Below are 21918 nucleotides of genomic sequence, written 5' to 3'. Positions count from 1 at the left end.
TGATTTCACATAAATTTCTTACCTAGTGCAAACATTCAAGGTTACGTGGTTTATTTGATTTTTATTATCCTTCACAACAACATCCAAGTCAAAGGCTTCTTGATTCTGTGTCGGTCTACTCCTCATGTCATTATGTGGATTTTTCACATTGTACACAATATTGAGCTACAGGAGTGCAAACGTAAAAAATTGGCAACATGAGTGGAGCATGTATAGTGCACTGTCAGATCTTACAGAGGGACAATGACAAACCCCAGACAAAGAGGCAAAGGTAGACACAAGGCAGTCTAGACGGTAGGTTCTGAATTTTTTTCTAGTCTGACATCTGGTATTAGCATTCATCATAAAATATTTTGTAGCCAAACAGTATGCTGCAAACTACTTTGGGAAGAAAAGCAGGGAATGAATGAAGTCAAAGAAACAGAATCAAACACACTATTCTGAATCGCTTACCAGGTACGCTGTTAGTAATATCACATTACTTTGAATAATGGCCAAATCTCAAATTTTTTGTGAATTCCAAGATTTGTCCTTACAAACTACCATTTGATGGAAGGTTTGCATTTACTGTACCCATCATCTTGTTGATTTTTGAGAGTTTCATAAAATGAATCCTCTATACCCAGGAAAATGATAGTATTGCAAATATCCATTCATCCAATAATGAACAAAGAACACTAGCTGAAACCATTCTGCCCCCAGACTCAAAAAATTATTATTTTTATTTAACATGCATATATGTCATAGTAGCCCAGGAGCCCAGCAAATTCTCTGTTAGTGTTCCCTATTAGAACTTCTGGGGAAGTTCTTCCTCTCATTATTCCTTATTTTTTTCCTGTGCTTCACTTTCCTTCATATCACATGCACAAGTAACAAGAGAAAGACAGCAATCCTAAGCATGTCTTCTTAGCAGTAAGCTCCATTTTATTCAGTGGAGTTTATTCCCAGGAATGTGTTCTTAAGATGAGACTGAAAAGACACAATGAGAGCCAAATTCCTGGGTGAGGGGTGGGGACACTCTTCTGTTTAAGTATAATTGTGGCTGCTTTATCTGGTCACTTCAAATGGCAAGTTCAAAGATGACATTGGTGCTTGAGATGTCTTTCAAGATGGTCCACTCATGAAGAACCACTGAAGAAAAACTAGCACCTTTTTAAGAAGGTCATGACTTTCCAGCAACAGAACCCATAAGTGGAACCTTAGCCAGGAAGGAAGACCACCCAAAAGAAGGCAAAGACTGAACCAGCTATATGAGATGTATTCCAGGACATATCCCACGAAAACAGTTGCCTTACACTGAAGAATGCTTCGATCAAATGAACTAACAAGGTAGTGTCACATTCTGCCCAGCAGAGGGCATTGACAAACTATTCAATCATGCCCATCTGTCAGATCTTGGCTTGACGTTTGCTACCACAATCAAATTCTCTCTTACATAGCAAAACAAACTAAAGGTGAAACTGCCATCAAATTAAGGCTGCTTCCATGGAACTAACTTCCTTCAGCGTTATCTTCTAAAGTTAAACACCACTGATCTTAGCAATCATAGTTAGGATCTTACCACTCAGTTCTAAAGATAGAGGGCACTGACATCTTCAGAAGAGAGGGTGGTGATTCCCATGATTTCCACTCCCATTCACAGAGACATACCACAGACTCCTTCTTTGACCCCTGTGCTGTTCCTGAGGGTTGGCTGTCCCCCAAGAACAAAACTGGGGAAGGAGTTCAGTGGGCTGTAACCGGATGGAGAAAGAGCCTTGGCTACTTACCGTGAAGGCTTCTTCTGCTCAGAGGGACGAAGGGCATCTTTATGATGGGTGTTTCCTTTTCCTCTTAGCTCGGGAGGCAGGATTTAATATTTAAATTTTTTCCTGGCTTCTCAGGGTAAACGCCCCCTATTGCCAGTTCTAAAACTTTCCAAGCCTTAGAATATTAGTAGGAAGAAAACTAAGAAATGTGTTAAACTTTACGAAATTGTAATTTGAACTACGTACACTGTGAACTTCAACAATAACCTTGAAACATAATTATAACTGAACAATTGATGGACGTCAGGGAGGGCAAGATGCCCTTCGTCCCTCTGAGCAGAAGAAGCCTTCACGGTAAGTAGCCAAGGCTCTTTCTCGGCTCAGAGGGACAAAGGGCATCTTTATGATGGGACATATAAGAGCAGTCCCCGCCCTGGGAGGGTTAGACGTCCTGTAATATGCTCTGTAGCACTCTTCTTCCGAAGGCGGCGTCGGATGAAGAGTAGAGGTTTAATTTGTAGTGTCTAACAAATGTAGACACAGACGACCAAGTAGCCGCCTTGCAAATTTCTTCTATAGAAGCTTGTCTATCAAAGGCAGCGGAAGTGGCTGCACTTCGGACTGAATGGGCCGTTATCCCTCCAGGAATGGGTAGTTTGCTTTCCTTGTATGCTGTTTTTATGCATAAGGAAATGGTGCGGCTAATTGATGCCCTTGACATGGGCTTACCCTTTTTTGGTTGAGAGATGTTGATAAAAAGAGATTCAGATTTTCTGATGCTTTCTGTTCTGGTCATGTATACGTGAAGTGCTCTACGAGCGTCTAACAAATGCCAAGTCTTCTCTAACGGTGTCTTAGGGTTAGGGCAGAATGATGGAAGGATTATGTCTTGTTCCCTGTGGAACTTTGTATTACACTTGGGAATGAAGGAGTGGTCATGGCGTAGGACTACCTTGTCCTTGTGAAAGGTAATGAGGCCTGGTCGTATCGAGAGGGCTCCTATTTCAGATACCCTACGCGCTGTGGTTACCGCTGTCAGAAATAGGACTTTCATTCTTAACCATTTTAACCCAACCTGTGAAAGCGGTTCGAATGGAGGCTTTGTAAGTGCGGTGAGAACCGTGTGTAGGCTCCAAGTGGGAAACCTGTGTCTTGTAGGAGGTGCGGTTATAGACAAACCCCTAAGGAATGATTTTATGTGAGGATGCCTGGTTATTCTGTAGCCTGCTACTCGTGGCACTATTGTGGCTATTGAAGCTAGCTGCCTTTTTAAGGTGGCGATGGCTAACCCGATCCTGTGCCCTTCCTGTAAGAAGGAAAGGATGCCAAATGTTCGTGGTTTGAGTGGGTTGATGTTTTTGCGTCTGCACCATCTGGTGAATGCCTTCCATGTTGAGTTATAGATTCTCTGTGTTGAAGGTCTGTGAGCCGCCTGGATGGTATTAATTATATCCTCTGTGTATCCTAATCTATGCAACCTGTCCCTTTCAATTCCCATACGGTCATTTTGTACCATCCTGGATCTGGATGACAAACTGGGCCCTGAGTTAGAAGGTCTGGTCTGGTTGGTAGCTTCCAGATGTTGTTGTTTGACATCTGAATTAAGGTGGAAAACCATGGACGTCTGGGCCAGTACGGTGCCACTAACAATACATGTGCCTTCAGCGCCCTTATCCTCCTTAGTACTCTTGGTATGAGTGGAAGGGGTGGAAATGCATATAGCATCCCCTTGGGCCAGGGAGCCGTTAGAGCGTCCGTTTGTTCCGCTCCTATCTGTATGTATCTGGAGTAGTAACGGGGAAGTTGATGATTCGTAGTGTTCGCAAATAGGTCCACTACTGGTGTTCCGAATTTTTGTGTGATGCAGTGGAAGATGTCTGGATGAAGAGACCATTCTGCCTCGCTGATCGTCTCCCTGCTGAGCCAATCTGCCTGTACATTGATTGTTCCTTTTATGTGTTCTGCGCGTAGTGACGCTAGATTGGACTCTGCCCACCTGAGTATCGGAAGTACTTCCCTGTGTAGTGCTAGCGATCTGGACCCCCCTTGTTTGTTTAAGTGTGCCTTTGCGGCCACATTGTCTGTCCTGATCAATATGTCTTTCCCTTGTATTTGTTGCTTGAAGCTGTGTAAGGCCTTGTAAATCGCTCTGATCTCCAGAGCGTTTATATGGAGTTTCTGTTCCTGTGGGGTCCATGTTCCTTGGGCTATGTGATTGTGAAGAGTCGCTCCCCATCCAGTTGTGCACGCATCCGTATATATCTGATGAGGAATTGGATAAATAAACCGAAGGCCCTTTGACAGATTGCTTGGGTCCGACCACCATTGCAAGCTGTTTTTGGCATCCTTGGTAAGCAGGATGTTGAAGTCCCTTTTCTTTTGTATGTCTCTTTGATACGGCCTGAGGAGCCGTTGTAGAGGTCTGGCATGCAATCTTGCCCATTGGATAGTGGGTATGCATGCTACCATGTGTCCCTGCAATTTGGCAAGGGACATGAGTTTGGACGATCTGGCGGCATATGTCTTTCTGGCTAGTGCAGAAATGAGAACGATTTTTTCTCTTGTGAGAAATAGTTTGTTTTGTTGTGTGTCTATTTCTACTCCTAAGTGTGTCAGTCTTTGAGATGGAGTTACCTTGCTCTTTCTGTAATTTATCAGGAATCCGTGTGATGACAGATTTTCTATTACCAGTTTTGTGTGTTGTATGCTTTGCTGTCGTGAGTCTGCACAAATCAATATGTCGTCTAAGTAGGGGTGTATTCTTATGCCCTGTTTGCGCAGTTCCGCCACTAGAGCCACTAGGACTTTGGTGAATACCCTTGGAGCAGATGTTAATCCGAAGGGGAGGGCCCTGAATTGGTAATGAATTCCTTGATAAAGGAATCTTAGAAAGCGACGGTGTTGAGGGTGTATGAGAATATGTAAGTATGCCTCTGTGAGGTCTATGGAGGTTAGAAAATCCATAGGTTGTAATGCCTCGGTTACTGTTTTTAATGTCTCCATCCGGAAACGCCTCAAAGGGATGAATCTGTTCAGAAACTTCAAATCTAGGATGGCTCTCCATCCTCCATCTCTCTTGGGAACTGTGAAGAATACTGAATAGATTCCCGATGAGCATTCCGATGGAGGCACTGTCTCTATGGCCTTGATATCTATCAAGTGTTGTATAGCTTCTAGTGTTCTCTGAAGTTTGTCCTTGTTCCTGGAGACTGGTGAAATTACTAGTCTGTTTGATGGAATGTGAGCAAATTCTATTTTGTATCCCTGAGTAATTATGTTCATGACCCAATGGTCTGGACGGGAGGATGACCATTGTGGTTGAAAATGATTTAGCCTTCCTCCCACCGGCTGTAGTGTGGCGTCACTGTTTAGTTTGGCGACTGGGCTTACTCCCTTTGTCGCTCTGATAGGGTGTGAACTTTGAACCTCTATTAAACCTTCCTCCTCTCCGAAAGGAGCTACGGTTCTGGTTCCATTGTCCACGGCGTTGGTCAGATCTGAACCTTTGAAGTGTGTGGTAAGAGCGAAATGTCTGGTTTTTGTATTCCTTTTGAAGGGTTTTTGGTAATGCCTTCTTCTTATCCTTAGTTTCGACTAAAATGGGATCTAGTTTGTCTCCGAACAGCCTTTTTCCCTGGTAAGGGAAACCCATTAAAACCGATTTTGATCGGTGGGTCGCTTGCCATGGGCGGAGCCAAAGCGCCCTTCTAGCTGCCGCTGTGGTGGCCATGGCCCTAGCTGCGTAGGTCATAGTGTCTAGTGTTGAGTCGGCCAGAAAGGAAACTGCCCTTAATAGTCTAGACACGCCCTCTGTGGCCTGCTTCTCCTCTTGGGGAACGAGCTGTAACAATTTTCTGGCCCAAATTATTGCTGCTCTAGAGACCAATGCCGATGTCACTGACGCCTTAATAGCTAATGCAGATGCTTCGTGTGACTTTTTGCATGCTAGTTCTGCCTTTCTGTCAGCAGGGTCCCTAATCAGTGTCTGATCTTCCTCAGCTACTAGGTCTGCTGTGTGAAGTGCAGTGACTGGTGCTTCCACTGGGGGGACCTTCAGTATGTCTGATGTGGCTTGATCTACGTTGTAGAACTTTCTAGATGTTATAGGCCACTGCTTTGAAGTCATTGGTTTTTCCCATTCTGACTTCATGAGGGACAGGAAGTAGTCTGGTACCGGTATCACTCTGTCAGGAGTGTCATGCATGTGAAAGAACTCTTTGGTTCCTTTTTTACTCTGAAAATTCTGAGTGTCAGTGTCATCTGAAAGATCAAGTGCAGCTAGCGTCTTTGATAATAATAGAGGAAATTCCTCTGCACAAAAAACCCTTGATTGTTTAGGGTGTTCAATTATATCTTCCCCATCGGAACTGAATTCACCTTCTTCCCTTTCACTATCATTGCCACCTGAATAAATAGATTGATCTCCTTCATCCCCTTGCATGGCCTGATGCATAGAGCCGTCTTTAGGGGTAGTTTTGGTGGGCCATTTTCCCTCCCCTTGTGGAAAACCAGAAACATTGTCTGTTGTGGGTTGGTTCAGGGGGGGGGGCATGCTGAAATAGCCTTGGGCTTGCACACCCTGAGCTGGGTAACTTTGCATAGCAATGGGTTGTACTGCTCTTAAGCCTTCAGTGAAGGCGTCTTTAATCAGGGAAGTGAGCTCTGCCTTTAAGAAGGCTAGACCTTCGTGTTGCAGAGGGGGGGGGATCCTACCGGTAGATGGAGTCTCCGCTGCCGTTTGTCGTCCTTGAATTACAGGCGAGCCGCCTAAGGACGTACTGGCATGAGGCAAAGGCGAGCCGCCAGCCTCCTGGTCCCGTTCCCTGGAAAGTTGCAGGGAGTGGGCGTCGGGTGCCAGAGGGGGCTGCTGCTCCGCGTCCGAAGCTTGTGTTCCCGAAGGTAAAGGCGAGCCGCCAAATTCCTGGCCCCGCACCCGAAGGGATGTGGAGGAGGAAGCAGACGATGCCGCTGAACTCCTCGCGCCGCCCGCCGCTGTAATCTTTCCTGCGCGGGCTGTTTCGATGAGGCGTTTGGCGCGCTTGTTACCGGTCGAGCCGACCTTTTTGCGCTTGCCACTGCTGCCGCCTGCATCGCTTTTTCTTTTTGCTTTTGCCTTCAAGTCAATTTGCTGACTTGTGGAAGGCTGGATTACCTCGGATGGATGAGGTGTAGCCTTGAGGAGACTAGGATCCTTATCGGCTGTGGCGATGTAATTATCTCCCTGCCGATCCGCCATTTTGTTTTGGCGGGAAGGGATCTCTGTTCTTTTAAAAATTATTTTCTATGTCCTTACAAAGGAATAGGAAAGATTAGGATATAAGATAATAGTATAAGTAGAATTAGAATTAGATATAGTTAGTGGAAATAGAGTAAGGCTCGATAATTCTATCCTTAATAGCAGAGAGCTGCAAAGGCTGCTCTCCCGATCAAGGCAGGAAATAGAACTGGCAATAGGGGGCGTTTACCCTGAGAAGCCAGGAAAAAATTTAAATATTAAATCCTGCCTCCCGAGCTAAGAGGAAAAGGAAACACCCATCATAAAGATGCCCTTTGTCCCTCTGAGCCGAGAAGTAGGGAAGTCCTGCTCTGCAAGGGTATCTCACTGGATCCAGCGTCATAAGTTAAAAGTAGTCATACAAATATATACTTAGCAGTATATACAACAACATATAAGTAACTATTGCCCATTCACTGAACTTAGTGTTGTTGTTGTTTTAATGTTTCGGACTCCATCCAATTATCTCTGTTTCTGGCTAGCATCCATTCTACACCCTGATCCTCTTAGAAAGGACTAAACTCCAAAGGTAAAAATCCGTTAACATTTGTCCTCTGTTGATAACATTGCTGTCGTTATTATGAGGTATTAAAGGGAGGGAAGGCAAACCATGTTCTTAAAATGTAATGCTTTCTTCAATCTAATTTTTAATATATCAAGGCTTTTAAATCTTCCTATGAATCTTACCCCTGAGATGTAGTGAAAGAAAACCCCCCAAACTGCCAGGTTTTTGTTTCAAATGACACACCCAGAGGGTTGCAAATCCTTTCCTTTCATTTCAAGCTCATCCGACCAAAGATCTTGAGTGAAACATACAAGGGTTGCAAATCCACATTTGTGCAAACAGGCGTTTGAAGCCCCAGAAGTAAAAAACAGTTGGCTTATGGAACTTCAAGGTTTAGCAAGATAAATATATAAACGGATTAATAAAATATAAGAATAAAGACAACAATGACAGAGCATGTCATGATTTCCAAATTGACAAGGGATCCAAAACTACCAGTCCAACTCAAAACAAATGCCACAAGATCCCCCCCAAAATAAAGTAAAACGTGCCTTTTCTCTATTAGAGGCATGCTGTGAATTTGGTCAAACCAAGCTGGAAGCAAATCAGTAATTTGTCATCACACACACACTGCTGCTTTAATATTTGCCAAGGAAAGCAAAAGGGGAAGAATTTACCAGCAACACAAGAACATCTGAAGCAACAAATGGAATGACCCCTTAAGAATGATTTTACTGGAAGGCCTAATGTTTACTTTTCTGTTCCTTCTTGACCCCGGACAAAGAGAACTCAGTGCAAAACACACAAAAAAGTTCACTGAAGGATGCTTTACCTTGCTACAGTACCTGGGCAAGACTAGAAAGGCTTGTGCTTACCTACAAACAAACCAAAGCAAGAGTTGTTATCACAAGCAGAGATGGTTTTATCAACTCAGTTCTTAGACACATTTGCATGGTGGTTTCAAAAGAGGGGTGTCTATGCAGCCAACACACCACTATCCCTTCCCAGCCTACATTTAACTGTGATTTGCATCCATGCTTTGTACCTGTGCCTATCCACCATGGGGACTGCGAGGACCAGGTCATGCACAGCCCACTTTTTATCCATTTGTTGTGCACAGTCCACACATTCCCTCATGACTGTGCTTATGATGCACAATGGTGCACGATGTACATCACACAGGCTTTGAGCTGAGGGGTTCCAGTTCTTACTTCTTTTTATGGTCTACTTCTAGCCTGAGGATTGTTTCATTAAGATCGTTTCCGACTGCTGGTTGTTGTTTTACGCTGTTTTTAATGCCTGGCTTGCTTTTATGCTGGTTTTATGGCATGTTTATTATATATTTTAATGATGTTGCTTTTATGCTTTTATTGTGCAGTTTGGCATTGTGAGCCACTTCAAGCAGGTCTCTGGAGAGGCACCAGGTTTGTGTTTTTTTAATTCCCAAAAACCACCATTCTGTGGTTTGACAATGGTTCTGTTGGGCTTTCACTGCCAGAGTGGGCCTGGGTTCTGGTGGGAACCTGCACATTGCATTTGGTTCCTCTGGGCTAGCAAATGTGACCCCAACTTCAGTCTCTACTTTAGAGATTCTCTGGATTGACATAGGTTTTGCTGGCCTTGCACTGCTTGAGTGGGCCTTGGTTCTGAAGAGCTTCCGCACATTGCAATGGCTTCTTCTGGGCTTGCAAAAGTGGCCCCCTGCATTTAAGATCGCTATGTAGGGTTTCTTGCCCTTGATTGTAAAAAAAGACAAAAAATCCCAAAAATGTTTTAAATGCTGGCATTCTGTGGTTTGACAATGGTTTTGTTGGGCTTTCACTGCCAGAGTGGGCCTGGATTCTGGTGGGCACTTGCACGTTGCATTTAGCTCATCTAGGCTAGACAAAGTGCCCCTTGCCCCTTTTTTTGTGCTGTGATTCTCTGGTTTGACATTGATGCTGTTAGACTTTGTCATACTGGCTTGTGGGTCTGCTGGATTTGTGGGTTCTGGTTTGGTTCTGTTGGGCTTGTGCTGGTTCTTGGGTTGCTCACAGTCATGCCTCTTTGCTTTTCCCCTGGAGGAAAAAGGGATATTTTTTCCTCCACTGGAAATAATGAAGGATGGGGGCACCTTCTTTGGGGGCATATAAAATTCTATCCCGATTCAATCATTAACAAATTTGGGGATTCTTCTAACAAGAGTCACCAGCAGCTATTCTGCATATTTGGTGCATCTACCTTAAAAAACAGCCCCCAAAGCCCCAGAAAAATTCCCAAATAGGCTAAAACAGAGCCAATTTTTTTTTTCAGATTCCCCAAAATACCCTGGGGAAAAACCCATCCCGTTATGGGAGTTTGGGAATATTCAGGAATCCTGAAACTTTTCGGCTACAATATACCCATATCCAAATCTGCCCCAAAAAATTTTTGCACACCCCTACTCACTAAACAGCAAACTCTAGTTTTCTTCATAAAAGTCTTACATGCGATAGAGATATTGTACTCGTACTCCTAAAAAATATGCCAGTTTCCCGTTCCTGGGCTAGCAAGAAAACAGTAAGATGCTGCTTGAAAGGTTTTCACCAGCCTCTCCCCAGCCTCCCCATTCTTACAAAACTCCCTTTACAGCATAGCCATTCAAGAACATTGGAAGGTCAGAAGAAGAGTTGGTTTTTATATGCCAACTTTCTCTACCACTTAAGGAAGAATCAAACCAGCTTACAATCACCTTCCCTTCCCCTCCCCACAACACACACCCTGTGAGGTAGGTGGGGCTAAGTTTGACTAGCCCAAGGTCACCCAGCTGGCTTCATGTGGAGGAGTGGGGAAACCAATCCAGTTCACCAGATTAGTCTCTACCGCTTATGTGGAAGAGTGGGGAATCAAACCTGGTTCTCCAGATCAGACTCCACTGCTCCAAACCACCCCTCTTAACCACTACACCACACTGGCTCTCTGGCACTGAAGTTGAAATGGCTATAATCTGATCTAGCACTTGGCCTGAAATTAGCATCCCTGCATCAGCAAGTAGAGTGACATCTGTCACATCAAGGTTGGGACAGATATACTACATTGTATGAGCTGCTTTTTAGCTAGAAGCTAAAATGACTAAACTGAGGCTATCGTATTTTGGTCACATCATGAGACGACAAGAGTCACTGGAAAAGACAGTCATGATAGGAAAAGTTGAGGGCAGCAGGAAAAGAGGAAGACCCAGAAAGAGATGGATTGACTCAATAAAGGAAGCCACAGCCTTCAATTTGCAAGATCTGAGAAAGGCTGTCAAAGATAGGACATTTTGGAGGACTTTCATTCATAGGGTCGCCATGAGTCGGAAGCGACTTGACGGCACTTAACACACATACATGAGCTGCTGCTTTGCCAGAATGGCTCATAGGATCAGATTGTAGCCATTTCAACTTCAGTTGAAAGGATCAGGAGCCTTTAATACAATGAAATCTTAGAAAAGCAATAGTCACAATTCAATGCTATATCATTTAGATATGAAACAGATTTAGTTATGGGCTGAAGGGGAGGATTTCAAAGTCTACATCTTTTTCATTCAATGGGAATCTTGCCAAGTTAAAAAAAAAGGTAGGAGATGGTTCTAGTAAACCAAAACTGTATTGGATGAAATTCCTCCAAAAGCCTTTCTTTTGCTTTGCCAAGCTATAGAGGATAAAGTGCAGACTTTTGGAACTATACCAAGATAGCTCCATGCTATAAATCTGATTTTGCTGTGGTGGTGCACGGAATGGATATCCAGCCATATGCCTAGATCCATGTTTTGCCAGGGAAACCTTCTTTCTTGTCCCCGTCTATTCAAAGCGAAGGTCTGCCAGATTTCCTGAGACTCTAGTGTAGTGTAGTCCCGCTCTCTGAGGGGTCCCCTTCCTCAAATACACTAACAATGGGTTTGAGAGTCAGGGCCCAACATGGGCACATGGCCGCCACTTAGGTCCAGTCTCCACGTGCTGCTGTCCTAATGCCACACAATAGTACAAACAGCAAACTAACAATGCACACTTACTAAATACTCTAGAACACACTGGGGCATACTTCTGAGTAAGTATGCCCAGGACCAGAGTGTTCTGAGAATATTCAACAGACACTGCTATCTAAAGTTAATTTATTATGGTAGCAAATTTAAATGTATAATGCAAAATTTATGCTTGACTAATCTATTGATGTCAAATCAGCTTTGGCCATTTCAGGATTATTTTTTATAAACCTGCGATATTTTGCATTCATAAATAGTTTCCAGCAGTTTTCCTAGTGCTGGAAACAATCACTGTTAAATTCACTGCCTTCTGATATGATGGATGAATAAATAATTCCCTAATGTGAATCAGAATCCAATCTTGGCCTTCACTACTGGGACTCATATTATTCTCTGGCACATTTGATCTTGGTTGTAATCAGAAACAGCATTTTAAAAAATGCATTAATCAGAGTGGTGATTTATGATACTCCAACATCATGTTGAATTTTATATTAACAGCATATAGGTTAAACTGCAATTTCTACAAGTTCAATGAGAGATGTTTTGTGAATGTCACATGTTCTACTGTCTGTGCAAAGCACAAGACAGCATGGCGTTTGGCCCAGTGGGGCAATTCCATCGATATTAATTTAAAGATTTGTACAGCGGGCTTAAGGCACTGGCAAACCACCCCGTAAACAAAGTCTGCCTCGTAAAGGTTGGGATGTGACGTCACCCCATGGGTCAGGAATGACCCGGTGCTTGCACAGGGGACCTCTACCTTTACCTACAGCGGGCTTGTTCCTAAGCTAAATCAGACCCTAGGTGATCCACAGAATGCAACTTTGATCCATAAACTACACTGCGTCCTCTGACAGCATCATCAAGTATTATGTATTAACCTTTGGCTGGTCAAACAGACCATATCAATAAATATATATCCTCAAATACAGGCAGACCTCAAATACAAATGGAGCCACGTGGTAATACCTTCCAGAGCTAACCTCATTCCCAAACTAGGGAAATCCAAGATCATTAAGTCACAGCACATGCCAAAGTTAGAACGAGGCCCTGGGCAGTGGCCTACTTGACACAATATTGAATCCAACCCTAATAATGCAAAAGTTATCCACCTATAAGAGTTTCCAATATAAGTAGCCTTTCACAGCAAAATTCTTTTCAAAGGGTAACTCCTCCTCCCTTAAAAAAGTATATACTATGGCTACATACCTGAAAGATTCCAAACCCATGACCGCTGGTTAAAACTGTAACCTCCACGGGCTGTGTAGTCGCAATCTAAAAGAAATGGAAATTTTTTAGCATGCTCAGAAACTGTAGCAAAGAGGAGGCACTTGTTGGACAAAGCCTTGCTCCTTTACTACGTCACCTCTTTGCTTTTGAGAACGAAGCGGTTTTCATTATCAAGTCTGTACACGAATGGATTTTCTTCACCTGTTGAATGGACAACTACATCCATTTCTATGTCACTGCCAGCAGTATGGACAGCGCAGGCACTCAAAGCCTGCAGGGCCACAATGGTGTCCTGTTTAGGGAAACAAGAACAAATTGTATTTGATGTGAATGCCTGCATAGTAAGCCTGCCTCAAAGTGCAATAGCTCAGATGGACTCTTAGAATATCAGTTTACACAGGAGCCTCTGCCCCATCAGCACCCTGCAATGATCCATGATACAGCCTCTGAACAAATGCATTTTTGGAGGGAGGTTTGAACTGAGCAAAACCTTCACTTGCCGTTTTAAAAAGCTTTTTCTGTCTTGGCTGAGAACAGGCAGGAGGGGAGAAGTTAATTCAATTGCTTTCGAGCCTCACCTCAGCCACCCTTTTAGAAATGCTAATAGGTCTAGCTGGAGACAATGCGATGGTCCGGGACCATCCCCCCTTCCATAGGTGATCTCTAGAAGGGAACAGAGATTTGGAGGATTGAAGTGCTAGAAAGGCTTCAGGAAGAAACTCCTGGAGACGTCAGGAAAAGCTTCTTTGACCTGGCCTGACCTGGTCAGTGGGAGGAGAAAGAGGGATGATAAAACTCCTGGGGGCAAGGAAGGAGGGGTCTCTTTTGTGCTGATTCCATCAAGGCAGACAGAACTCTTGTCTGTAGGGGGCAGTAGCTGCCATTCACTGGCCTGCACACCTGAAACAGCCTGTAATGGAAACCCTGTAGAACACCTATAACTTTCTAAGCTAAGGAGCCTGCCTTATCTTTAACATCTGCTGGGGCCTGTACAGAGGGAGGCACAGAGGGATTGCGTTTTGCCCTTTTCTTTTGAACCCCTTCCTCAATCTGTGCTGAGAGTATGCTTGTGAACATTTTCTTTTTAATAAATACTTTCGAACTTTCAATACTGGTAGCGGTTCTTTGTACCACCCAGACCTCCATTGTCTTGGACACGCTGTTTTAAAAGGAATGCCCCGGGGGGCAGGGGAGAGGCAGTCCGCTGACAAGCAGCTACTCCCCCAGTGGTGCACAAGCCAAACAGCCCACTAAACAGTTCAGTTCCAGCCTTCTCACAGTAGCACCAGCAGTCCCCTACTCGCCCTCCTTGGCAGCGCTTGCCACCTTCTGGCAGAAACCACAGCTAAGGAGAAGCCAGTTTCATCTTCTTTATAGTGCTGACTGGAATGAATCAAAGCCAAAGAAAACTAGGTGGTGCAAGGTTCTTCCATACATTAAGCCATTTCATTTTTGCTCCACACACTGGCTGAAGAAGCATGGGGTTTTATGGTTTAAAAAGGCAGAGCGTTTTTAGGGAGAATTAAGATTCAGCAAATTGTTATTTACAATATTCTTCATCAGCATACATAGTATTATTCAACGTAATCCTCATAACAATTCTGTGAGGTAAGACAGGCTAAGGTACAACTGATTATGCACTGTGGAGTAAGGACCTGAAAACAGGTCTTTCCAGTTTCTATCCACTACCCCTCATACTAGCCCTGAATGTTGTTCTGGGGTGGCTCCTGGTGAATTTCACATTTAAAGGAGTCCTGTGTTTATCAATGAATAGTTTGTTAAATATTTTCTTAAGTTTGAAATGATTTAATGCATGCTTTTCAATACAGAAAGTAACAATTCGAAGCAGTACTGTGACTCCTCCATAAACATAAAAGCAGGTGCTGACCGGCCCATTTTGAAAATAAAAAATCTCTCCCTCTTCCTTGAAGACATGTGGGTAGTATTTACTTCACACATTCCTGCAACTTCAGAAACCCCTGACTGAGCAATTCATTTACCAAAATTCATATGTTTTGTAAGTTTCCAGTATGAAACTCTGAATGAAATACAGCATGATAGAACCACGTATGAAACTAATATGCATTCTAAGAAGATTCCAACACAGTTAAATGTATGAAGATCATGCTCTAACCTGTGTAGAAGTATAACCTCCAAGGCTGTTCCTTTGCTTGAGTAGCCACTTCATAATGGGTACCCCTTCTAATAATCTCTGTTGTTTAACATGAGACAACAGGGCATAGCCTGCAAGCTCGGTATCAGTAGAGGGTGGCTGCCAGGAATCAGACAGTTCAGTAGCTGGGGATACCCAGAACCGGAGTTCTCCTGAAAAAAATAAAATGTCTCTCGTATCACAACCACAAGAAGTGTACATCTCGTCTGTATCTTAGGCCATTTATGCAGAGTCAATTTAGATGCTCGCTCAAAGCTTTTTTAAATCCGACCTTTAAAATGACTATTCACAGTCCTGATGCAACAGGAGAAAGTCAAACCAATTCCACCCCACCCACTTGCCTTCTCCTTCGTTTGCATAGCCATTAGCAATTGAGGTTTGCATAGCTAAGTTGTGGCTGTGATTCTTCATGTGAATGCTTGTATGGTGGTGAAACAAATGTAAAAGGTTACGTTAAAGGGGCTCTTAAGAAATGCAAAGCAGGTATGTGTCGACTTCACTTGGGATTTGTCACCCAGTGCATACTCAAGGAGCAGCCACAATTAATCTCTTATCTGTGGTGAAGGTACCTGTAAAATACTGGCATTTTTAAATAGCTGTTTGTCACATTCATCTTCCATTTTAATGTCAGGCTTGTACATAACCACTTGCTTTGCTGCCTGCTCCCATAAAGCTTGCTTTCGGGGGATCATGCAAAAAAGTAAGGAGTTGGAAGGGCATTTTTGATGCAGTCAAGATCCTTTAATTGACTAACATATCAATCAATCAAACAATCAATTGCACCAACAGCTTTTATGGAGTTAGCAACATGGGTGTTATGGCTTTACCCTTAAAAAATCTGAAGCGTACAAACAGAAGATTTAATATGTGAAGAGATCCAAAATATGTGAAGATATCTAGGTACCCTTTAGGTACCTAGATTAGTTTGCATGAACTGAAATATTGTCGTCGTCCCCCAATATTACCTACTGCTTCTGAAAGGCTTCTGAGTAGGCACATGGGACCATAGTTGTACAGAAGGTTAGGAAACCCCCAGCTCTGCAAATGGAATTCTGTGAGTGGTTCTTAAATAAATAAAATCCATACACCTTTCTCTCAGATATACCTTTAAGCTTTTTTAAAAATCAAATCTCAAATAGCGTTCTGAACTTTGATCCTGTTTCAAACACTCCTGTAAGTGCTTCCCTATGTAAAAAAAGTATCTTACCTTGACGTTCTGATTTGCCATTCAAGATGTTCAGTGCAGTCTTTGCTTGTGAGCTCTCAGCCAATGATAAGGCATATGTCACAAGGGCCAGTGTATAATTATCTGATATTCCTTCACTTAACTTCATTTCTAGAAAATTCAAAGCCTTTCTGATGTTTCTGTCATACTGGGTAAAAAAAAAATGATATTGTAAGAAATACAGTTCAACAGCCTAACATTTAACCAAACAAATGCTGGTTACAACAGTGGATTAAACTACCGATGCAAATACAATAAGTAAAAGCACTAGTTCATTTATATTAGGACTGTGTGCTTGCTGCAGTTATGTGGGAGCAAACAAAACCCACAGAATATTGTATGCATCGCAGAATTTCCATATGAATTGCCTGCATTGCTGTTGGGAAGCGAGGTTTTTTTTCCTGCTTCCCATAGCATTGTGGCACATTCACGCACCACTTGGAGTTTCCCCAGCTTTTCTCTGATTATTCTCAAACCAGCTTTGCTGTGAAGTTTTGAGAAAGATTGCAGCAAAGCCTGAATGGCGGTCATATGGGTGGGAAAGTTTGGATTTTCCCACCACAAATGGGAGCTATTTCCCCTAACACTATCCTCACTGTGACCATTCCCCTCCTACCCTGGTAACAGAGGGGTTTTTTTAAATCAGCTATTGAATATCAATATAATAACATTATAAAAATCTGTCTCGGAATTCCCAGCTTTCATTAAAATAAAATAAGTCCCTAGCCCTTTTGTTGTGGAGATATAAAGGAAAAGGCATATCACAACAACAGAAATGGTAGAGGCTTACTTTAAAAAAAACAAAAGCTGGGAATTCAGGGGATCTGAAACATGGATTGTTATAACATTATATCAATATAATAATAACATGAATAACAATAGCAACAACATCATAATTAATATATTAATATTATAACATTGCAGCAATACAATAATATTCAAATGCCAATTTTAAGAAGCCCTTGAAAAGCACTGGTGGCCTGGGGGATGGCCCCTGCTGGGGACTCAGGCAGGGAAACTGGGAAACCTGCCACGTGGAAGCCCCGCTGCTGCTGTACTATCTCTGTGTAGAAACCACCTGCGTGTGCACTTGCCCTCCAAGCAGTGGGCTATTCAGGGCAATCTCTACAGAAAAGATGCTGCCTTTCAAAGAAAGAGCACTGGAGTCTTAAGTTTCTGAGCGTGGGGCTCATACCAGATGACTGCACTCTGTACCATCAGGATTCCTAAAGTCAGTGTCCTGAGCTAGAAAGCTTAAGAAGAACGGAGTGCAGCACGCAGAATGCCAGGCTCTTAGGATTTTCTTTTTAAGATTTTTTTCTGTGGTTTGGATGGTATTTTCTTTTACTTTATGCTGCTGCTTTTTTGTGTCATTTATGCTGCTTTTTGCTACTATGATGTTTTATATTGGTTATGCACAGGATTGCAGTATTAGAGAAGATGACACAGCGCAGAGGTTAAACCATGTTTTTTTTATCTGGGCATGTTTGCCTTGACCTGCTTTTAGTGTCTTGGCTTGTTTTTATTGTTTTAATGACTAGGTTTATTTTTACTGACTTGTTGGTATTGCTTTAGTTGTCAGCCGCCTCCAGCAGCTTCTCTCAGCACCAGAACTGTTCCCCCACCACTGCTCTGCACGTACTTCAAAATACAATTAAAATGTCAGAAAATCTCATCCTTTCCTATTGCGCTCCCCATTCACCAGGTTAATGTGTCAGTATTTTTGTTCTGTTTCTCTTTTCAACTTCTCATTTTAGGAATGTTTCAGAATAAAACATTCTTGCTTACACACAGCAATGAACTGCACAACAACTACAGCTCATTTTGCAAGCCTCAAAGGGAGAATTTCATTCATGCTGTTTGTACCAAGGATAGTTTTGTGTTAAAGTATCTGTTTGACCACTATAGTTTTCAGATCAAATGCTGATCTTTAGCCCCCAAATTAAAAAAAAGAAACTCAAATGTGTTTATTTTTAAAACAAGGTAATGGGTTCAACAGCATACAAACATTTATTTGCTCCTGGTTCTTAGAAAAAAGGGAAATTAAAAGTGAGAAAAAGAGTGAAAGGATGAAAGTGAGAGAGGAAAGAAAAAGTGAAAATAAATTGTTCTTTGGACCACCAAAGAGGACAGAGTTGTACTTGCAGCTTGTAAAATAGCACAACGCCACCCTCTGCACTTGTTTAAAGAAAAACTAGATTGGACTGGGTCCAAGCAGCATTTTCTGCCAGCGGATGGAGGAAGTGATTTTTGTCAGTTCCCCTCCTCTCATGCTGTTCCCAGGGATCTTCTGTCCCCGAGGAACAGCACTTGGGGAGTTCCATTGGCTGCAGAGGGAGGAGGAAGCCTGAAAGTTATGTCGAAGGTTTTCACGGTCAGAGTTCATTGGTTCTTGTAGGTTATCTGGGCTGTGTAACCGTGGTCTTGGTATTTTCTTTCCTGATGTTCGCCAGCAGCTGTGGCAGGCATCTTCAGTGTTACTCCTCTGAAGATGCCTGCCACAGCTGCTGGCAAAACGTCAGGAAAGAAAATACCAAGACCACGGTTACACAGCCCGGATAACCTACAAGAACCTGAAAGTTCTGTTCTGCTAATTCTGCTGTTCTGTTCAGCCTTCTGTAGGCAGAAAATGATGTTTGGATCCAACTCATTGCCAAGAAAATCTTCTAAAAAGGGGGATAGTTGAGATGGGATTCATTGTTACAGTCCATGCTAACCTCAGTCATAAGTGTAATGGATTCCAGGACAAAGGATTGGTATAAACACAAACACAACTCTCCCAGGTGATGTTTTGCATGAAGGATGTGCTAAAATTATGCATGTACTGTGACATGCAGGAAGGTTGGCATGATGTTGCAAATCAACCCTCCTACATGGCCATTAATAGATTCATAAAGCTGATACAAGCATCTTTCTGCTTTCATATGTACAAACCAGCAACAGGACAGGGATTGAATTTTCACATGTGAATTCAGCCACCGCATGTGCAAATGAAGTTATAGAATCAAAGCCAACAAACAGCCCATTATGCAAGACCTAGAGACCCTTTCAGATTATATATTAGAATAGCACAGGTTATTATTCACACAGGTTATTATTCACAAAGGTTAGAATACAGTCCTTTGAATTATGAATAAAATGTTTTAAAGTAATTTAACAAGTCTCAAAAGTAAATGTCAACAAAATTCCTTTTTTTAGTGAAGGAAGTACAATTTATTTCAAGCCATAAAGTAGTTGACACTCTTATTTTTTCAATAACAGCAAAAGAAAACAGTGATGCTATTTATCTGTATTCCTTAATTTAAAATATTGTTCAAGTATATTGTTGCCATTTCACTTTTTAAAACGCATCAGTGATATTACTACCTGATTTGTTTGATACTCTAATAGTGCTGCCGCAATATAAGCTGTAAGTGAGACAGGGCTATCAATGCCTCCTTGCAGATCACTGTGTAATACTTTTCCAGGTTCCAGGAATTCTCCACTCTGTGCCTGATGGTTAACTATCCAAGCAGCTGTTCTCTCCAGTATATACGGATCAATATCTATGTAAGGCTGAGCTTGAAAAAAACTTTTCAATACAAAAGCTGATAACCTAGGGAGAAAAGATGATCAAATGTAATACATGCACAGCAATATATTTTACTATTTAACATAAAGCTATTATTTAGGTTGCCTCAGAGACACGCAACTCTTTCTTCAGCAAGTATTTTTATTTATTTATTTTTCGAATTTATAACCCGCCCTCGTTCCCAGCGAGCCAGGCTCAGGGTGGATAACATTTAAAAACATAAATATCCAATATATAAAATCATCAAGTAGCAAGTATATGCAATGAAAATGGAAGCCAAATTTGCACATTATCATTATAAGTGGTTGCAAGTAACAGACATGGTACAATGTTTTTGTGAGCATGATTTTCTGCCCGGCCCTGTAAGCCATCCAGATGATACTCTTGAGCTCTTCAGACGGAAAAACTGGGCATAAGAACAAATAAATGACTCAACTGTATTTGGAAAATATACTGGGCTGGTTCTACAGCATTCTACAGTGTTCTATTCTAATCATAAAGAGTGGAAAGTGTGTTATGTCACACTTACAAAAGCAATGCTGAGGTGTGGCAGGTAACTTCTCCTTCAGCTAAGAGAGGTCCTAAGTCAACTTGCAATGCAAGAACTAACGTGCAAAGCCAAAACAAGTACAGATGTTTCACCCACTATCAGTTGCAAGTTTTTCAACATTCACTGTCACAGCACTGGCTTTTCACATCTCACCTTGAAGAATTCAGTGACCTGCTTCACCTTGAGACTCAAGCGCTAGTTACTTTTATGCAAGCAATAGCAGCACTTATTTCATGTGAGTGCATGCCTAGCAATGTTCCAAGATGATGCACAGGACCCATGAACTGAAAGCTCTGGTTGTGATGTAGCGTGTACCTGGCCCTGATGCAGTATGGAGGGGGCAAGAGGAGAGATAGGGTTACCAGCTCTGAGTTGGGAAATTCTGGAGATGTTGGAGGTGGAGCCTGGGAAGGGCAGGATTTGAGGAGGGAAGGTACCTCAGCAGGGTATAATACCATACAGTCCACTCTCCAAAGCTGACATTTTCTTTAGGGGAGCTGATCTCTATAGCCAGGAGACCAGATATAATTCCAGGACTTCTCCAGTTATCACCTGGAGGTTGGCAACCCTAGGGAGAGATCTACACTATAGTAGTGCAACTCCAAAGTCTGCTTTCCATAGCAAGATAGAGATGATAGTGAACTAGGTAAAAAACAGAAACAAAACAAAAACCTAGAATGGCTTCAGTACAATTCATTTATCTGGAAATCCTGCCTGAAAGGGAAGCCTATTACAGCCTTCCTAAAAGGGTCAATTTATAAAAAAGGATCCCAAACACTGGAATAGGAAAACAGTTCAAAAGTATATTTCAAAATAAACTTTCTAACTTCTACCTGGTCTACTCCAGTGTTATATTCACACAAGAAATCAAAGTTAATTCCTTGTTTGTTTAACCCTGTGGGCTGGTTGTGTCAGGGAAAGAAGCACACACACACACAAGCTGAATGGTTTGGAGAGAGTGGACAGGGAGAAGTTTTTCTCCCTCTCTCATAATACTAGAACATGGGGTCATCTGCTAAAGCTGGAGGGTGAGAGATTCAAAACAGATAAAAGGAAGTATTTTTTCACACAACGCATAGTTAAATTGTTGAACTCCCTGCCCCAGGATGTGGTGATGGCTGCCAGCTTGGAGGGCTTTAAGAGGGGAGTGGACATATTCATGGAGGAGAGGGGTATTCATGGCTGTTAGTTAGAATGGATACTAGTCATGCTGCATACCTATTCTCTCTAGTATCAGAGGAGCATGCCTATTATTTTGGGTGGGTTGGAACACAGGCAGGATGGTGCTGCTGCACTCGTCTTGTTAGTGGCTTCCTAGAGGCACCTGGTTGGCCACTGTGTAAACAGACTACTGGACTTGATGGGCCTTGGTCTGATCCAGCAGGGCCTTTCTTATGTTCTTAGGTAAGCTGAGTTCTTGGTTTATATATATTTTGAGATATGAATAAATGGTGGCAGCATGTGAATGAAACGGTGTTTCAGTTGTTGCAGGCTCTAACGTATAAATAGAATGTTGGTATGGAAGTATATCCCATTAGGCTTCATGAAGGCATAAAGACGAAAATGTGTAATAAAGATGATGTCACTTCATACACTGAAATACTGAAATGGCTGTATGAGCTCAAGGTTGGCAACCTGTTGTAGAATTCAAGGTTC

The 21918-nt window shown here is 42.5% G+C and overlaps 1 protein-coding gene across 1 annotated transcript in view; it reads right to left on the bottom strand.

Annotated features, from left to right (window-relative positions):
• The window catches only part of CD109 (CD109 molecule), a 95301-nt gene that overhangs the window by 9800 nt on the left and 63583 nt on the right, over positions 1-21918 (bottom strand). Inside the window, exons 25-30 of the mRNA XM_056856180.1 lie at positions 19508-19736; positions 16124-16289; positions 14878-15068; positions 12880-13035; positions 12723-12788; positions 23-165 (exon numbers count right to left, since the gene is read on the bottom strand). Of these exons, the coding sequence (XP_056712158.1) occupies positions 23-165; positions 12723-12788; positions 12880-13035; positions 14878-15068; positions 16124-16289; positions 19508-19736 (951 nt within the window). The remainder of the gene's footprint in view (positions 1-22; positions 166-12722; positions 12789-12879; positions 13036-14877; positions 15069-16123; positions 16290-19507; positions 19737-21918) is intronic.

This window comes from Euleptes europaea, chromosome 10 (genome assembly GCF_029931775.1).
Source record: "Euleptes europaea isolate rEulEur1 chromosome 10, rEulEur1.hap1, whole genome shotgun sequence".
Classification (NCBI taxonomy): domain Eukaryota; kingdom Metazoa; phylum Chordata; class Lepidosauria; order Squamata; family Sphaerodactylidae; genus Euleptes; species Euleptes europaea.
This window is presented reverse-complemented; position numbering and strand designations above follow the sequence as displayed.